Source organism: Xiphophorus maculatus, chromosome 23 (genome assembly GCF_002775205.1).
Source record: "Xiphophorus maculatus strain JP 163 A chromosome 23, X_maculatus-5.0-male, whole genome shotgun sequence".
NCBI classification, from domain to species: domain Eukaryota; kingdom Metazoa; phylum Chordata; class Actinopteri; order Cyprinodontiformes; family Poeciliidae; genus Xiphophorus; species Xiphophorus maculatus.
In genome coordinates this window covers 26,710,084-26,730,283 of record NC_036465.1, presented here as the reverse complement: position 1 = coordinate 26,730,283, position 20,200 = coordinate 26,710,084, and the positions used below count along the sequence as shown (strand labels likewise).

Below are 20,200 nucleotides of genomic sequence, written 5' to 3'. Positions count from 1 at the left end.
AGCCAGCAAATTACTTCAAGGTCTCTCATGAGCCGAGCTGTTCACTACCAGTGGTGAACTCAAGAAGACTGTGTGATAAATATAAATAAAAAGGTGCCAAGACAAAGTTTTAATGTGAAGGTGTGCATACAAGTGCAAGCAGTTTAGTGCAGCTTTTTTTTTATAGTTGACACATTTTTTTCTCTTGCCACATGTTTTTTTCTTTCACTTCAATTTAACAAATTAAAGGTGGAAAAGATTTTGATATGATTCATAATGTTCTTATGTCCTTAGGTAACAAAAAAAAAAATATTTTAGCAAATCTTTAAAATATGCAGCTATTTAAATCAAAAATCAACATGGTTGGAGCATATTTGTAATTGTCTGGGTTTGTTGTTAGAATAATTGGCCAGATTGAGCCAAAATATCAATAATATCAATACTACGTATTGGATTTATACTGATAAGATCGATGCTTTAATTTCAGATTCAAATTTTATTTTATTTTTATATCGTAGTTTCTCAATGCTACCGCAGAAAAGATTTTGCTTCGATTTGCTCTCAAATTATGCATTTTTTGCACTTTATTTGTTTAGGGGAAAAAATGCACACATTTGTTTGGTTTTTCTATGTTTCCTGTTTGTCAAGTTCTGAAAGTATTTTGTAGACACCTATAAACTTTGTCTAAATTCTATAGAATTTTAACAAAAACGATTCAAAGAAAAAAACAGCCAAAGGCCAGAAATTTGATAATATATCACACCTAGATAATAAAAAGTATCGGTATCGGTAGCAGTATCGACATCGGTGATACAGGCCCTGTATTTACTTCACCTCAACTTATTAGTTCTACTGTAATCTACATATTATCGATCTTGCTAATGTCTGATACAAAAAGGTATCATGTCCCACAAAATACAAAGTATCACCAGAGGTACTTTGCATCAAATTTTGAAAATTATAGCAGTAAAATACACCAATACATTAAATATATGTTGGAATATTATCCACATTACATCAGGAGAAAGCTGATGGTAAAAAAACTGAAATTTTGTTATTTTTTATATGTAAACAAACATTTTAAATGAATTAATTTGGGATTATATTGGATGTATTCCTCCTTCTTACCCGCGGGCAGCAGTAAGAGGCATGTTTTAGTGAGAGCAGCTTCGGTTGGCAGCCGAGGAAGAAAGGGAAGACGTCACATGATGGAGAGATGCAGCCAGCCAGCAGTAGCTGCCTCCCGACTAATCACACAGCATTAACATAAACCAGCTAACTCCACGGGCTAACTTGGACAGCCATCTGCCTTTCATTTTCTTATTCGCTCCGAATTAAAAAGCCGCCAAGAGCAGACGGAGAATTGACGGACGGTGCGAAACGAAGAACAACGTCACCGTCGCGCACGGTTACCTTAGTCCCTTCTTGCATCCAGCTGAAAGCGTCATTTGACAAAGCAGGGAAGCCCACGGTTGGAAACTCTACCTTGGCTAGCAGCGGGCTAGCCAGCTTGCTAGCTGCTAACATTGCTAACTGTAGTTAGCTAGCTAGCGAGCTGTGATAAGTTGCGTCATGGAGGAGCTTGTAGTGGAAGTGAGAGGCACAAGTGGAGCCTTTTATAAGGTAAGTTACATAAATTACACCGCGCTTATGCTACAGTTGCCATAGTTTGTTCAAATATAAACAATGAAGAACAAAAAAATAACAGCGCCGAGCTAGCTCTCCGATGCCTGTTGGTGGATGTGGGCCTCTTCTCTGTGGCCAGCCTCCACCTAGATCGGTGCAATAATAAACCAGAAGACCAAATCTTTTACGTTTTATTTGTGTTTCCCTCCGTAGTTAATTGACGTCCACATCCCGGCCGGGTGTCTGCTAAACCAGAACGGTTAATTTAGGCTACGTGGTTGTATCCGTTTAAGAGATGAAGAGGAGAGCTTCTTACAGATGCTCACAACTCAACTTGCATTGATGTTTCAGCCAAGACGATCAATAAATGAGCAACAAATTGTAGCAGTGGCTGCTTGGTGGGAGAACGAACAAATCACATTATGCTAATACTACTAGCAGACTGAATTAGAACCCAGTCTTGAAATCGATGGAGTTGGATTTAATCGGTTTTTCTTTTTTCAAGTATGTATGAAAAACGACTGACGTTGGTGTGTTTTTTGAGTTTCTAGGCTTTGAGTTGACGGTGTAAATCAAGTAAACGATTAAAGAAATCCAGGTTAGCACTCTATATTCTGTAATATGATAAACAGGGCATATTTAAATTGAGATGATTAGCTTTGTTTGAGATTTTCCACACCACAACAAAATATCATTTGGTATTTGGGTAGCCAATAAATAAAGGCTTCACACAATAATAATAAAAAATCTATATCTCTTTTTACTAGAGGCTACTAAAGTCATATTTCTTTTTAACTAAATATGACTTTTTATTATTGTTGTTGTTTACATTTTGCTGTTAAGTTATTAAGCCCTTGACCAAAAAAATTACCCATAGTAATAAAAAAAATTTATCTTTATTAGAGACTAATTAAAGTTGATTGTAAAAGGTATTCCTGGCTGTAAATGAACTGGTCAGACTGGGTTGTTGATGCAGGTTGCCAGTCAGGAGATATTTCACTGGTCATAACTGAAGTGAGCCACACTTCTGACAATCAGTGTGTGATCTAAGATGTGTTGCATTTCATAAAAGTTAGCTGCTGTAAATCAACAAGCATGCTGTATTCCACAGAAGCAACATTACGGAACAAAATGTCCATTTTATATTTGATTTCGGCATTGCAACCAGATTGCACGCACTATAAAGTGTCAATTTGGGAAGGGGGATTCTTGTCCTAAAACGTACAAAAGCAGCTCATCTGCATCCTTCTCACCCGAACACCAGCGTACATATACATCCTTCATATACAAACCAGTTCACCTTTATCCCATCCAATGAGAATCTACATTTATGCCACCTCCAGCTCGGCTTTTCCTTTTAATTCTCCATACTGGACATAACAGCACGCCTCACTGACATCTTGTTATACCTTCCTCTTTCTCTCCTTTACAACTCTATGCCTTTTCCTACCATGCTGTGTGGTTGATTTCTGGCACTTATTTGCACGCCGTGTAACTTGCCAGTCTGACAATTATGAAAATGGTTACATATTGGTCGAAAAATGCTGACGCTATTGACCCCCTAACCTTAATCTGTTGTTAAAAAATAAAAATCTACATTACAGAATACCCAAGTGGGCTCTAGGCATCTGGGGTCGGGGTTAAATTGGTCCCTGTATTTCCTAAACTGGAGCTGAAAAAACTGGCTAGCACTTTAGCTTTACAAATAAAATAATTCAATCACAGATTTGAAACTGTTAGCTAAAAAACCAAAGTTTTTAAAGAAGAATAATCCAATCTAGATCCGACAAGTCTAAGGAGTTCCTCATGTCAATTGGCAGCCATGTTAGTTGGTTGCCTTAGCACAGGCGGAAGACGTCGCCCTAAAGTCCAGTTTAATGGTAAATAATAGCAACTTTGCTTCTCATCATGTATGTTGCCCTAGAAGTAACTATGGATTTTGAAGTGATGTTTACCCAAACTGGTTTAGATGCCAAAAATCTGTGAAATAACTCTTTATCACACTCCCAAATCAGAAGCTAACTTCGGTATTTTTGGTGTGACCTGTGGGAAACGTACAGATACTAAAACCTAAACGTTCAGAATGTTGTCAAACGCTAAAAAAAAACTCTCCATCTGTATGAACCAGGAATCTTCTAAGTGATGGAAAACCACGAGTAAGAATTGGTCAGATATTTCAGTTTCTTTTATAGAGTTAATTTAAAATGCTTTTGTGACGGATGTTGAATTGCAAGAGGAGCTTGATTAAAAACATTAGACAAGTGTTTAGTGTGTGTCTCCTCGTTTATGTAGCCTATTTAGGAACATCTCTGGTGGTCTTTTAAAGTCCGACAAGCGTAATGCTGTGGACCCCACGTTTTTTTTACGGTTTTTAAACGTTTGGTGTGTGTGTGTGAGAGAGTTAATGTAATAGAAATCTTGTTCTTGGTGTGTTTTCAGACTTGATAGTCTGGTTGACTCTGTTCAATTGGGGACCGAAACTGCAACATTTGTGCCATTTTCAGTTGACGCGATTGTCTTTCATACTGCACTTTGTCAAACAAACTGAAGCCTTTGAAAAGCCTGTTCCCCTCCTCGCCTGCGGTGACGCTGCACCAAGAAACGGTGAAGGAAACGGCACAAAAACGTCTGAAGAAGGCACTGAAAGCAACTTCCTTCTTCATGAAATGTAAACAAAAATGGAGAAATATCAGAAATTAGCGGTTGTTTGATTTCTCTTTTGTGTTTGGTAATTTTTCCCGTTACCGCTAGACTGGTCCGTTTGTTTTGGTTACACTATTGTCCACTTCCTGCTTTCGGAGCGGCCTACGGTGTGCTTGGTGATTGCTTCTGAACCGCACCAGAGTTCCCTTCCACCGAATCAAAACCTAGGTTTTTCAGTTTATTGGTCCACATTAGAGTTCGACTATGTATTCACACCTCCACAAAAGAACTACACTTTGTAGGCAAATAAACTGGACTTCGATTAAAGCGGACTAAACAGCTCTAGTGTAAATGCACACCAATGATGGCAGGCAGAAAAACGCCAACACTTCACTACATGAACATTTGTTAGTTTTTACTTGGATTAGTGTGACTCCTTAACTGTAATTCTGTTGACTTCTACAACTCAGGGAGGTTTTAAGAAAGCTTTCACTGACTATTTCAGAGGTTTATGGGAAGCTTCTGTTTTTGCTTGATTTCATCCGTCGCTGACTGCAAGCCTTTAAACCCAGTGCTACTCCTCAGGCAACACTCTGAATCTTTGAATTAGTCGTTTCCTTACAGGCAGGATGTGTCCTATTTGCAGTCTTTTATGCACATGAATGCAGATTGTAGCGAGATACAGTCAAACTGGAGTCAAATGTCGTACGGAATCAGTGGAAGAGGATTAGAGCCAGTGAAAAAAAGAAAATAATTCTTTAATGAGAATTAAAGTCAACATTTTGAGGAAAAACCCAGAATTTTGCAAAGAAAGTAAAAATTCTGCGGGAAATGTCAGAACTGCAAAAAAAAAAAAAGAGTCAATTCTGAGACGAAACTGAATTTTACAAAAAAAAGTCTGATTTTTGTGAAAAAAGTCTGAATTTTACCAAATAAAAGTCTGAATAATCCTCTTTTTAATAGTGGCAGAGGCTTGTTTATTTTTATATTTTCTTCTTTTTTCTTTGTACCAGAACAATGCATCGTGGTAACCATTAATTTCTTTTGTGCTCCACAGGCTTTTGTGAAGGACGTCCACGAGGGATCCGTCACTGTGGCATTTGAAAACAAGTGAGTAATGTAATAAAAGGCAAACATAATGGCTGTGTTTTCATCTTAGGCCAATGTTATGAAGTCTGTTTTTACTGTTTGCGTGTCCCAGTTGGCAGCCGGAGCGTCAGATCCCGTTCCAGGACGTTCGCTTCCCTCCTCCGACGGGCTTCAGCAAAGAGATAAATGAGAGTGATGAAGTTGAGGTGGGTGGGAATAGTTCCCTTTTCTTTTCAAGAATTGCTAAAACATAGACGCAAAGAATTGAGTTAAAATGCAAGTTATTGAGGATCAATGCAAAGGTTATTGAGAAATGAACTGCGTGTGTTTGTCAGGTGTACTCCAGAGCGAATGACAAGGAGCCATGTGGATGGTGGCTGGCCAAGGTTCGCATGGTCAAAGGAGAGGTACGGCGGGATCCACATATCTTTATTCAATCTTTAGAATAGATTTTAGTTTGGTAAAAACGTTGATCGTCTGTTGTAAATGTTCCTTTAGGAACCTTTGACCCTCACCTTTTCCTGTTTTCAGTTTTACGTGATCGAGTACGCGGCGTGCGACGCCACGCTGAACGAGATTGTGACGCTGGAGCGGTTACGGCCAGTCAACCCGAACAAGCCAGCCACCAAGAACACCTTCATCAAGATGAGGCTGGAAGTCCCTGAAGACCTGCGACAGATGCAAGTCTCATTCATAACCCACAACGCCCTTTTCAGTTCTATTAACACAAACAAAAATAAAACATAGCGACTCGTCTCGCACGTCGCATTTCCAGGTGCTCCAAGGAGTCGGCGCACAAAGACTTCAAGAAGGCCGTCGGCGCGTTCAACATCACCTACGACTCTGAGAAAAAGCAGCTGGTCATCTTGGTTCGTCAGCAGATTTTAACGTTCATAGTCGTCCACCTGTGTTGTGGATGTGAGTAAAAATCCAGCTTTACCTCCTGTTGCAGTCAATGAATGAGGTCACGACAAAGCGGGCCAACATGATGAGCGACATGCACTTCAGGAGCCTCCGCACCAAACTGTCGCTCATGATGCGGAACGAGGAGGCCAGCAGGCAGCTGGAGGTAAAACTGTTCACACCTTTTCAGATGGTTTCACTCTGGTGACAAGCAAACTCGACTAAAACCCACCTGTTTAGGATTGTATTTGAAACATGATCAATTACAAATTTATTGATGGAATTTGACTTAATGTTGTGTTTTGATTATTGATTCTATGTTGCATTGTGTTTCTGTGTTTGATATGATGTAAAGCGCTTTGAAATGCCTTGCTGCTGAAATGTGCTACACAAATAAAATTTGATTTGATCATCTGTTTGTTTTTGTTAAGATTTTAGGTCAGGAATCTGCAATCCTTTGAAATTGGAAGAGTTTTTTTTGTCTTCAGTCCAGCTGAATTAAACATTGTTTTATTTAGAGCCGCAAAATACGTAAAAGGTTGTGGATATTTCCCATAAACGGCAAACCAATCAAATTATTGATGTAGTTTTGTTTGTTTCAGAGTTCCAGACAGCTGGCGTCTCGGTTTCATGAGCAGTTTGCGGTTCGGGACGACCTGATGGGTCTGGCCATCGGGACTCACGGGGCCAACATTCAGCAGGCGCGAAAAGTCCCCGGCGTCACCAACATCGACCTGGACGAAGAGACTTGCACCTTCCACATATACGGGGAGGTAGGAGGGCTTCTCCAGATCAACTGCCACACCAACGAGGTACTACGTGATGAAGAGGGTAACAACCTTTTAATCGGTCTGCTTTTCCCAGGACCAGGATGCCGTCCGAATAGCTAGGAGCTACCTGGAGTTTTCCGAAGATATCATCAAAGTTCCCCGAAACTTAGTCGGTGAGCATAATGAGATCATGCGCTCTAACTCTTTAGTTCATATTTGCTTTCTCTCGCCACTGACCGGATTCGGACCCCCTGCAGGAAAAGTGATCGGAAAGAACGGCAAGCTGATCCAGGAAGTGGTGGATAAGTCCGGTGTGGTGAGGGTTCGAATCGAGCCGGAGAACGACAAGAAGCCCTCGGCGGCGGCCGCGGCAGCAGCAGATGAGGTCAGTGGTGTCGGGATGAAAACGCCTCAGTTTCTGGATTTTCTTCACATCTCTTCCACATCAAAATGTGTTTGATGTTCTTCTTCAGGGAATGGTGCCATTTGTGTTTGTGGGGACCAAGGAAAGTATTTCCAATGCAACAGTGCTCCTGGACTATCACCTCAATTACCTTAAGGTGTGTGTTGCTTCCCAGAAGACAGATTAATAGTGTTGTGTAGGTGTGCATTGATAAATCTGCAATAATTTTCTTAATTTTGGGAGATTGACAATAGTTACATATACAACCAATCCCATCCTCCGATCTTATGTTGTCTCTGTAAAGATCTGAAAATCAGCCACTCCTTGACAGAATCAATATTTAACAACTTTTCAGATAGAAAAATTGGTATCAGCCAGAATCAGAATTGGCAGGTCAGGCTTTTTAAACAGACTGTCCACGCATCAAGTGTCAAATTCTTGTATGTAAAATTAAGGCCTTTAAAATATCTCAAATTAAAATAAAAAAAAAAGATCAAAGTTGCCCTTAAATGCGTTTATTACAGGTCTTAAACTTTGTTGTGGCTGAAATGTTTCAGCTAGTATATTCTATGTAGGGACGATTTGTGACTAAATGCAGTTGAGGGTACTTTAAGTTCATCAGCTGCTAATAAACTGTTGCTGTCTAACTAGCTAGCTTTTTTTCTGTGTATTGTGAGAAAGTGCAAATTTATCGCTGACAGATGCGATTTTTCATAAAAAAAATATAACATTTTTCTTTTGTTTTCTGTTGATTTATAGGCCTTAAATTTAATTCATGGTGGTCTTTAAAAGTCTTAAATTTCTTTAAAAAGATTAAATGAAACCAAATTTAAAAAGAAATCGCAGAAATTGTGCTAAAGATTGGTGATCGACCAAAAACCTGCAATCGATGCAACCCTAGTTTTGTTTTGTTTTTCTTGAGGTACACCAGTACACCTGGTCAGGACTGTGTCCTCTTACTGGAAATGTAATTTCCTGTTCCATTGTCTGCAGGAGGTGGACCAGCTGCGCTTGGAGCGCCTTCAGATTGACGAGCAGCTGCGACAGATAGGGGGCGGGGGCGGAGGGGGTGGGGCAGGCCCCCGAAACCCCAAAGACAAATCCTATGTGTTCGATAACGGGATGGGAATGGGGATGGGCAGAGGAGCAGGAGGTGGGAAGCCCTACGTGGGAGGAAGAGGCGGACGGGGCCGGAGAGGGGGCGGGGCGGCGTTCACCTCAGGTGTGCTCACCGTAACTCTTCCTGTTTCTTCATGCGCCGGTTCGTCGTACTTCCTCGTTTACCGTAAACTCTTTTGACTTTCGACTCCACAGGCACCAACTCGGAGGCGTCCAACGCTTCGGAGACGGAGTCAGACCACCGAGAGGAGCTGAGCGACTGGTCCCTGGCTCCCACCGAGGAGCTGATGACGGGAGGCGGGTCCCTGCCCAGGCGGACAGACGGCAGGAAACGAGCCGGAGGGGGGGGGCTGAGAGGCCGCGGGGGCAGAGGGAGAGGAGTGGGAGGGTATAAAGGTGATTATTGTTATTCCTCTGCTAGGTTAGCAACCTGAAATAATACATATCTTTGTGTTTAGGGCTCACATGATTAATCGGATTAATTGTGATTAGTTGATTATTTCAGTAATCGTCTACTAATTTAGTAGTTGATTCATCTTTAACTTTAGTGTTTTCAAATATAAACACCTTTGTCTGTAAATATGCTCTACTCAAAACTCAAGTGGCATTTTTTTAAATTGACTACATGAATGCTATGTTTTTCCAATCTGAATAAGGATTTTTTTTTTTTTTTTTTAGCTGATAAACATAATCTATATTGTCTTCGGAATAAAGCCGCTTTTCACTTTAGGTTTATTATACACAGTCACCATTTTATGATTTCTTTTGACTAATAGGTATTTTTAGTCAAAAGTATTTGTTTTTGTGTTGCCTAGGTGATGACATGCAGTGGGGCGAGCCAAGACCTCGACATGTAAGGGACCCAAAACCTCGAGGCCAGGAAGACACACTGCAGGTGAACTCTTGCTGGTATCTCTCTCAGATACCAATCTGATAGAGAAAAACAACTGAATTGATTTAAAACATTTCTTCTTCTTCTTTTTAAATATAGACATAAATGTACCAAATTACACCTTTATTTGTTAACTGTGCACCAGTATAGCACATTTAAGTACACCAATAACGTCACAAGAATGGCCAAACATGTAAAAACAAAACAAATTTAAGTTGTTCAGTCAGTCCAGTTAGGAGCAAAACATCTAATGGAAATTAAAAAAGAAACTAAAAACAACAGGTTGACTAAAATAAACAGCAGAAAACCTTCCTTCGAATGGTTCAGAAGGAGCAACAAAAAATTCTAAATACAATGTAAAATAAATAAATAAAGCATGATATCAGAGCACAAAGCGTAGAATTAGACTGAATAGATCCACCCTCCTGGATCAGGCACATTGTCACAGAAAGAATTTTGTTCAGTATCTGTACTGATACAGGTGTTGATATGAAATCGGTGCATCTCTAGTTTCAGTCATGAGGTATGAATATGTTAATAATAAAAACATGGGAGTGTGGGAGCGGATGTAATGTTCTGTTTTGCCCCGCAGATCCGTGTGGACGGAAACAACGAGCGCAGCGTGCAGCACTCATCAGGCGGCCGAGGAGGAGGAGGAGGACCTTCTTCATCCCAGAGTGGCATCGCCGTCGGCGGGGACAGCCAGTCCCGCCATCACCAACAGAGACCCCTGAGAGACCGGGGGATGAAGAAGGACAAACAGGACGCTCCGGCGCTGGTGAACGGAGTGTCGTAGATGCACCCACTGAGGACCTTCTCTCTCTCTCACACACACACACACGCCCACACACACACACAGGCAACTTCTCAAACACCATCTTATAGTTTCTGGCGTATTTTATTTTATTTTTTTGTCTTTTTCTCGTCTTTGTCGCACACAAGAGGACACGCATTTTCATTGGCATGGAAACGTTTAGCGAAGTCTTGATCTGTTCCCGCCTGCTGCCGTCTCCTGTTCTTCTCTGGACTGTTTTTGGAACAAGAGGACAAGAAGAAGAAGGTTTTGACGAAAGCTCCTCTGTGACAGAAGGGTTAGCTGAGGGGGCGGGAAAAAAAACGCTCCCATTTCACGCCGTCAACACCACAAATATGTATTTTTTGGGGAGTTTTTTTTTTTTTTTTTCCCCCTTCGGTCTCATCCGGGCTTACTCGCACGAGAAAACGGGAACGACGACGACGGCAGCAGAAATCTGTGGAAACGATTTCATCCATTTGGCAAAAAGTTTCAACGTTTTGAACTCTTAGAGATGATCGCAGACTTCGCTGTGTCCAAACATATCCCTTTCCCCCACTGGTACAGAAACACGTTTTGCTTCTCTAAAACTCCCAAAATCCAACATTTTCAGAGTCACCCAAAACCAGCTTTCTACACCGTACCTGTTCAAAAAAAAAAAAAAAAAAGTAGCAAATCTGAGATTTTTTTTATTTTTCGTCCTGGTAGGAAGACGTTTGGTTGTGGGGGAAAAAATGTTTGCAGATGGCACTTTACTTTGATTTTCTACCTTTTTTCCCCACACTGAAATACAAACAGGTAGGCACTCCTAAAAGCGACGCTCTACATCACGCTGTTATTTAAAAAGGTCTTTGTTTGGTTTGATGCCTAAATATTGTAAGCTGTCGGACCCCGTCTCTTCTGAAGCATACAGACTTAAACCTGAGGCCAGCTGGTGTGAAATATCTGTTCTATTTTTTTTTTTTTTAAAAAAAGCAAATTAAAACTCAGCAGCAACTTCCAAAAGTCTAGGTTTGTACTACGTCAATGTCAACTGTCATTTTGTAAAAAAATAAAATAAAATAAAATAAACGCTCCACCTCTCTTGTGAGCAGATTGCTGATACGATGAGAGAAAGGTTAAAAAAAAACAAAAAAACACTGACTCATGGCTCCAGCCTGTAAAATAAAAGATTGATGCTCGTATACGGATTCATCGCAGCACGCCTGCACTGGTTTTAGACGATACTGCACTGATTCACAGGGTGGTACTAAAGAGCTGTCTGGTGACGACTCCTAACCTGCATTTTACTTTGGTTTCTGGCTCTATTTACTGACATTAAAAGAGTCCACTTAAGTGGAGGGCAGATGAAATGGCTCAAACAGGACAGTTCTCCTGTTTAATTTATTAATTTGTCAAGTCTTTTCATTTGTAAAACATATTTGTCTTAACTGTAGATGAAATATCAGTTGTTTTTGGCTGAGGTTTTGCCCCCTTTCCCCCCCGTTCTGCTTGTCCAACATATTTGTGATCTATCTCTTTCCTGTTTACCTTTTTTTTCCCCGTCAAAATCACATTTTGGCTGCATCTTGTAAACGACAAAAATGAGACATTTTCCTACAGCTACGGAAGTCAGCGAAGCGGTCATTATGTGCGTGTGATTTTTTTTTCATAAACTGTGAGCTTCTCGTTTTTCAGTCACCAAGAGGCTCCTTTATGTTTGTGCCTTGGGTTTATGTTCCTCCTCATCTGTAAATTTGGCAAATTATAAAGGAAACCGTCATCAGCGTAATGATGCATGATGGAGATTCTGTGATTCTTCATGGGAGAAAAGGCTGTTTTAAAAGTTGAAGTCCCTGAGTTTTTTTTTTTTTTTTTGTAGTGTTTACATAATGCAGGTCAAAACAATATGATGGGTGTGAACTGTAATCATGACGCATTTTAACGTTGTATTCATCGATTTCTGTGGATTTTCTTGCATGGAAGAGAGCAGTTTGGTTTAGCTTGGGGAGAAAGCCTTAAAAGTTGATTTACTGTCGTTTTTTTCTGTTAAAGTTCTCAACTCAAACCGACCGCAATAATGGCCATGGGCTAAACTAGAGAGGGGATTTGATTTAGGAGACAAAATGACTAAGACTAGGTTTATCAATGAATCCGTAGACTTTCTTATTTAACACTCAAATCTTCTTTTTCATAATTCTCACTAGCTGCGTTTCCATTAAAAGTGTGCACAAAACTTTTGTCAAAACTTTTTTTTTAAAATTGTGAATTAGCTTGTTCATCCAATAGGTCATTATACATACCGCGCAGTCATCCTCAAATACTTCCTGTCGTTTTCTTCTTCTTGGTTTCTGCCAGTGGTAAAAGCTGCTTGTTGGTCACATGACTCGTGTGATGCAAAAAAACCAAAAACATTTCCATTGCAGTTTTGCGACAGAACTATTTTGATTAAAAAAAAAAAAAAAAAACTTTTTACTGAAAAACAAGTTTTTTAGTAATGACCGTTTCCATTAAGTGAATTTATATTTGAAATGCACCATTTTATAGTCAATGGAAATGCAGCTATTGAAGAATATGTTGGAATTTGTCAAGATTCGCGTACTTGTATGTTGGGACGGTTTTAAAAATAGTCAAATTTAGGTAAAACTAATAGTGAAGCGAAGGCGGTACAGGTGGACGTGACAAAACCTTCATATTAGCACAGCTAGACATTAAAGTTTCTTGTGGCCTGCTTCACAAATCCTACTAAAACCAAAACCTTTGACACAATTCTTGAAAAGAAACAAACCTTTCTAAAGGAACGTCTGAATTACTTTTATTTAAGAACTCTGACAACTCAGTGTGTAGGGGAAACCTTAATTTTAATTTTGTGACACGTGCCTTCGATTATGGCTAGCATCACAACCTAGATGGAGGATAATTCAGGGATGGAGGATAATTCAGCGTCTCAAGATGGTAAAAAAAAAAAACTCATTTGTCTTGAGTTCTCAAAGCTTTGGCTGAAGTCCGACTGCAAAGAAGTAAAGGTTCAGGAGTCTGGTGGTTTCAGCGCTTAAGGACGGTGGCTGCCGTAAGCGCCGGACCTCTAGGTATTGCATCTACAGCGTCAGACTGAAGCCTGACGGCTCATCTGTGAAATTCTGTGCAGGCCTCGAGTGGCCACTCGGCCCTCGCACGTGCACCATTTTTAAAGTTTCATTTCTGGGTGTGAAGCGGTAAGTGAACCTGCTCCTAATGCCGCTTTAACACCTGATAAATGAACCGAAGAGGTGGCTGTCATTAGGCCAGGTTCCTTCTTTTTTTTTTTCTTTTTTTTTTTTTACTTTCATTGCATGAACATCTTTCTTCTGGACTTTAAAGACGTTACGTAGAGTTTGACATAATTTTTTTTAAAAATAGGCGTTTGGCTTGAGTAGCCAGTCATGAGCTGAAATCGTACACCGTAGAGTCAGTGACACGTAGAACTTTCTATAACATTTTAGAAAATGGTGACATGAGTAATAAATGATGAAGCGAGTTGTTTTAGAAGTCGTCTTTTTTTTTTTTACCCCCTTTTTAATTATGATGTATGTATGTATGTTGTTAATTTCTCCATCACTAATATGTTAAGACTTTGCTTTCACTTGTTTACACTCCAGCCATGTTGCATTTAGTTTCTCTGGTAAGGATTCCAACCAGTTCATCAGCCAATGGTTCCAGTGAAACTAACCTATGTATTGTCAGTAGGGCATCTGCGTTTTGTTTAACAAAAAGAAGACAAAAAAAAAGAAACAAGAAGGGAGGGTGGCATATTGTATATAATGATGTCATTATTTGTTTAGGAAAAGATTTGTACAATTGTTTAAAATGCTCTCTTATGCTATTTTTTTTGTTTAATATTGGGCTAAATGCTAGAGCTCTTCAGAATAAACTCAATGCTGTGCAGTAAAGTAGGATTTGGTTGAAATGCGGTTGATATGAGCAGCTTTGCAGAGGGAGTTGGTTGTCATTTGACATTATGAAAATCTACCCAAAACTGAATAAAATACTGAACCCACTCAGGGAATTTGACCTAATGATTGATGGAAACTGTATGACGATGACGGCATTAAAGTAAATGTCAAGAATTTATGAACGCTTTAGATTCTCTGTTGCCCCCAAATCTGCAACTGTTGTAGTGATGACTAAAATAAACATTTCTGGGCCATTTGATACATAGGTTGGCAAATTTTGTGGGTTCTGATTGGTTAGTCCCCTTGTCATTTCATACCTTTAGAGTTTTGATTGTTTTCTACATTATTTTTTTTTGGTTATTTGGAGAGATTTGGGTGCCAAATGGCCTTTTTGAACCAGCTAAACCTTCAGCTTGTACTTACTTTGACAAAATAAATTGTAAGAAACTCTCCACTATCTTCTCAAAGTCTACTGTAAGGAAATGTAGAGGAATCACCCCAAGAAATACCTACCAGCCAGATGTGAGGTATTTTTGCTTATTTTATTTTCATCACTATAGTTCATAAAAATGTCTATAAAAAAAAAAAATTCTGACAACGCAATGATTTTAATACTCGGGTACAGAATGTTAGACGTGACAAAATGGCATCACCAGGGTATGAAATGATACGACTTGGCGATGGGGCTAATTGATCGGAGTCTGGATTTCATGACTCCCTTCGATGTTTTATGGTCTGCAGGAGCTTTTTCCTCATTCTAGATTTAGAAAGAAAGAATAGTTTGCCTGTTGAGCTCATGACTCGTCATGTTGCATTTAGGAACAGTCGTGAACAACTCTGAAATTAGAAGGAAAAAGAAGAAGCTACATGCTAGCATGTTCTAGCTAAGGTGTTGCTAATTTCAGAGCAGCGACAACAAAGACGGTTAGTTTAGCGTAAACTCATGAAACTCGTTTTGACTTGCTTCAAAGTGTAAAAACGTGCTGGTAAACACCACTTTATTTATTCTGAGCTACAACTGAACACAGAGTGATAGCAGAGGTCTATTTTAACTGAAGAGACGCTGTGTGTGATTGTTAGCCATGTCTGCAGTCTACACTAGCATCTCCCTAGCGCTAATATAAAGGGTTTCAGCCTTGAACAAAACACTTGTGGCTAACCTGAAGCAAGTATTATGTCCTACAGTATGTCGACATGCATAATGTCGTAGGATGGATTCTCCCTTTAATTTCTAGCTAAAAGTGAACCCTGAGACTTTCTTGCTCTCCACATGTACAGATAAAGAAATAATAACCAGCCTATTTTTGTCATTTACGAATACCCTAGGTATTTTTTCAACAACAAAAACTGTTATTTACCCTTTTAGTGCTGCCAGGCAGACTTATCTCCCACAGGATAGATGGTACGCACTGATCTAGTTGGGTTTTTTTTAGACAGTGTTATAAATGTTTCAGAGACCTTTTTCATTTTAGCGCTGTTGTCGCACCAGATTGGAGGAAACTCCCTTCACCTCCGGTTGTGCGTTGTTGTTTTATGGAGCCTCTGGGTTCAGGTGGGATGTGTTTTCTTTTGTTTGTTGTTTTTTTTTTTTTTTTTTACCTCCGGGAGAGTGAATTAGTTCTGTGGGGAAGAAAAGCTGAAACATATTTCAGTGTTTGGGTTGGATCATTAGGGAGATCACTGCTGAACAAGACCAATGTATGTAAATAACTATAAAATACTAAAGTGAAAGAAGACTGTTGCATGCTGACCTGGTTGAGGTCACTGAGGAGATGTTGCTTTGGAAGCATTTTAACCAACTGGTGGTGACGTAGTTGACTAGTAACCTGGCATTTAAGCAACTCACCTGAGATCAGTAGAGCTCATTTCATGGCATGAAGCTCATCTCAGTGGGTGAACTATCAAGAACTTCGACTTATGCTGAGATGCATGAACAGAATTGGTTGCGGCCAATCACGTGGCTCTGGAACCGTTTGGGGTCCCAAAATGGAAGTGGGCTGTTAAGTGACGCCATTTGAGATGTAACCATGCAACGTTTTCTACATGGGAACCTATGAATATGAATTCCAATACAACTGTTTAAACCATGATGATGGATTTTTTTAAGGAGCAATCCTTCTGAAACTTCAATCACTGTAAACCCACTTGTGTCTCACCTAGAAATGTCTTTGTAAGCTAGTGGAAGTGAACGTTGGGTCTTGGAGCCTGCCTTCAACATTTAGGCCGTTTCGACAGAGAATTGGGCAAAAAGTAGAAATACATCCGATTGGAAGTATGTACTTTACAGATTAGCGGAGAGTCTATGTCTGTGGCTATAGGGTGTAGGAGTGCATGTGATTGTCACATTGAGTGCTGTCCTGACTATAGACCAGAACTGACTTAGTTTGGGAAGGTTTTGTTTGTTTAATCGGAACACAGTGGAGTCGGACCAAATGCTGAAAGGTCCTGCTTTGTTCTGACTTCACTTGAAACATCAAATTTGGTATGTATGTCAAGACATTTAAAGATACTTATGAACCGCCATTAGTCCCATTGCGGCTCGTCTTGGGCTAAAACAAGGTCTATCCGAATTGCGTTTTTTATTGTTAGCTCAGATGTCAGACAGCAGTAATTTATAGAAGGTAACGTTGAAGACTACTAGGTGTTCACACTATGGGCTATTCAACTATAGATTGCCAGAAAGTGACGACTTGCAGAGCATCTGTAGATACTTAAACCAGGGTAATTCAAAAAGCTGTTAAACCTTGTGTGCACTTTTTGGGCATTTTAATCTTTGTTTTTTCTTTTTGTACATACTACCTGCATTTAAGATGTTTGGGTGGACATGTCTGGTTATAGTGCAATATATTTTGTATGCAAGCAGTTTCAATAAATAAAGTTTGATCTTCCTCCGGTATCTTGGGCGCATTTTTTGTACCTTTTTGTGTGATGCTAACGACACGAAGCTACTCCTTACCACTCTAAAAGGTTTGTAGCCTACAGTTGTCATTTTCTGTCAAAATTATTATCGCCCGAGCGTCGCATGGCGCAGTGTTTAGCGCGAGCGCCCCGTAAAGAGAAGCTAACGGCCTCGACGAGACCGTCACGAGCTCGACTCCCGTTCTCGGTTCCGTTGCCGCATCCGTCGGGTTACTGTCTAATAAATGTTTAATGTCTCTAGTAAAGGCCACTCGGGCTGAAAAAAAGTTATTCGTGGCAATTGTGGAAGGTCCAAACAACTACTTCCGGTTCCGGAGCCATTTACAATGGGACAATGTTCAAGAGATATGACTATATCTACATGGCATGAAGTTAAATTTATAATATTCAGTTTAAACTTCCGATATTACAAGGGGGGTTCGGACCCAGGTATCAGAACAAATTAGAAAATGTTTTCTAAATTCTTAACACAATAAATGCTAAAATAGTCATTTATCTAGAAAATCGTTGGTGATACAAACTTAGATTTATTCAAAGATCCATAATAAGATATGTAAATCTTTCAGCCTAGCAATTCGATTGCGATTTTTAGGGTCACGATTCGATTCAGAAGCAAATTCTTTTTTTCAAAAAGTCTAGAGATTCTGTTTAAATTATGTGACGGACAAGAGGAAAACACAGTACAAACAAATTATTTAAAACGGTTCTGTACGGTTTTCTTTTTCTTTTTTTAAAAAAGAAGCTATACATGTCTAGGGTGGGAAAGACTCAATTTCGCAGTGTGTTCGCAAATAAAACCGTCAAAGACGTACAACTTAAACGTATTTTGAAATCAATTTTTGAATGGATTCATAACTCCCAGGACTAATTATAATTTCTTTTCTGTGCCTCTGAATAATAATAAGAATTAATAATATTGATATAATAATACTGAGAAATATACGAGTGAGCAGTAGCAAAAAAACCCCTCAGATTTAAATAACGTCATCAAAATGTCTCAAAAATCCTTTAATTTTATTAGAATGAGGTCCATAATAGAGTCTCATATCTTCATAAAAAACTTCCCCCCCAAAATAAAGTTGAGTAATAAAATCAAACTGCTTGCTTAAAAGTAGCATTAGGTGAAAAGATTTAAGATTTTTACCAACGTGTAATACTAACTTTCAGCCACACGGGGGAACTGTGGCACCGTGCTCGCTCCTCCCACAAGGCATCACAAGGAAGCCGAAAGAGGAGCCAGAAGAAAGCCTGGGTACATTTTGAAAATTCATGACATGCACTTCTCTACTTCTGCAAGATACACAGCAAGAATAATGAGCTCAAGGCTGAGAACTTGGTACTTCCTGACTATTTTCTCATTTCATGTTCTTTTTCATGTGTTTGTGAGAGAGAGAGAGATGGAAAGAAAGAGAGAGAGAAATAACTCCAATAGCCTCTCAGAATCATTGTTGAAATTGTTGGCACTGCTGTATAACTTCAACGTTACCACAGAAAGACAGGAACAATAATAATTGTGAACAAACAGCCGCCCTGTTGATGAAGGCTGCGAGCGAGGAAACAAATACTGTATTTGTCTCTCTGTTTTTGCCCCTAATTACAAATTCTCCTCAAATCTATCTCTTCCCATCACCCACTTCTCTAATAACTTATCCAACAACTGTTTTATTCATAAATCGTGTAATTTTCCCCCCACATCTTCTCTCTCTTTCTCTAGTCATTCTGTCTCTCAGTGTCTGACCTAGTTTTGGACTCCCTCACACACACACTCACACACACACACACACACACACACACACACACACACACACACACACACACACACACACACACACACACACACACACAGTATCCATGTTCCTGCAGGTGCTTAAAACCCTTTAAGATTGGTCGTATTTTGATGCGGTGTTTTTATGGTGCGGCGATTTGTGAGGCCGGAATCGGTCGACCATATGAAACAGCACTTTGAGACAATCAGCCAATAGCAGGAAAGGCAGCCAGTGTTTTAATGCCCAGCCTCTCTCTCTCTCTTTCTTTCTCTCCTTTCCTCTCCTCCAACCAAGGCTGTTGTTTGCTGGTTGTGATGCAGACTCGTACTGGCATGTTGCCCCAGACCAAACCAAAAAAAAAAAGCAAAAGCAGCAACACGCTGGGAAAAATAAACAAAGACAGACACACAGCACATCTCGGGATGTTTCCTTTCTCCGGTGCAGTTTGGACTCTCCGTGCTCCATCATCAAAGGAGGTCCAAACCTACCTGAGAGAGAGAGAGAGGAGTGAAACAGCAACAGTTGACAACACTTCGCACACGCTGCGTGGAAACTTTCAACCATCTGCTCTGTCCTTATTCGTAGCCTGGCGTAGACAGTTTAAAAAAAGAAGAAGAAGCTGCCGCCGCTGGGCATGTGGTGCAGGAGTCGTGCGATGGAGAACACGCTTGGTCATGTTAATGCCACAGCTGAGCTGAATGGAAAGCGATGTGCTTGGAAAGAGGACAGTGAAGGAGGTGACAAGGAATTTCACTCACTACATACTCAAACCTAGCTACCCAGCAGCTGGGTTGAAGAGACATCTTTTCAAATTTGATTGAAAAAAATGTATAAATTCACAGTGTCTTCCAAAAGTATCGATTGTCTAGAGATACCCCTGCTACTCTGATAACTCTAAAAAAAAAAGAGTATCCATATTTTATCTATTCTACAAGAAAAAACACAAGCGGTACATGCGGTAAAACTTTTCTTCCGCAGGATGTTGAATGTTTTCCGTATTAAAACTACCGCAACTTAGATCAGACTTTAAAAAGAGCTGATTAGGGCAGTAGCCCAGGGCCTCATTTTTGGGGGGTTACCCAAAGATTTTCCCTTTCTGTTTTTTTGGACCCAAATTAGATTAAATGTTTTTTTTGTTTTTTTTTAAAGGTTTTGTTGGCTCTAGTGGCCTTTATTTGAAAGTAGTTCAACAGAAAACAGGGTAATGAGAGAGGGGGAAGACATGCGGCAAATGTCGCCAGGCCGGGAATCAAACTTGCAACCACCATCACGAGGACTAAGGCCTTAATACGTGGGTTGTGCTTTGCCCCTGCGCCACCACAGCAGCCCAGATGAGATGTTTTAATATTTTTGGATTTTTTTTATGAATACAAACAATATCCAGTCA

The 20,200-nt window shown here is 39.9% G+C and overlaps 1 protein-coding gene across 1 annotated transcript; it reads left to right on the top strand.

Moving 5' to 3' along the window:
• The first annotated feature begins 1,178 nt into the window (after positions 1 to 1,178).
• On the top strand, positions 1,179 to 11,993 carry LOC102234568 (synaptic functional regulator FMR1). Its single transcript, XM_023329031.1, is given in 15 exon segments — positions 1,179 to 1,602; positions 5,306 to 5,358; positions 5,450 to 5,543; positions 5,673 to 5,744; positions 5,869 to 6,017; positions 6,113 to 6,206; positions 6,290 to 6,406; positions 6,843 to 7,013; positions 7,105 to 7,183; positions 7,268 to 7,466; positions 7,468 to 7,570; positions 8,407 to 8,635; positions 8,728 to 8,928; positions 9,348 to 9,427; positions 10,017 to 11,993. Coding segments are annotated over 15 exon segments (1,896 nt in total). The 5' UTR covers positions 1,179 to 1,551; the 3' UTR covers positions 10,221 to 11,993.
• Positions 11,994 to 20,200: the final 8,207 nt, after the last annotated feature.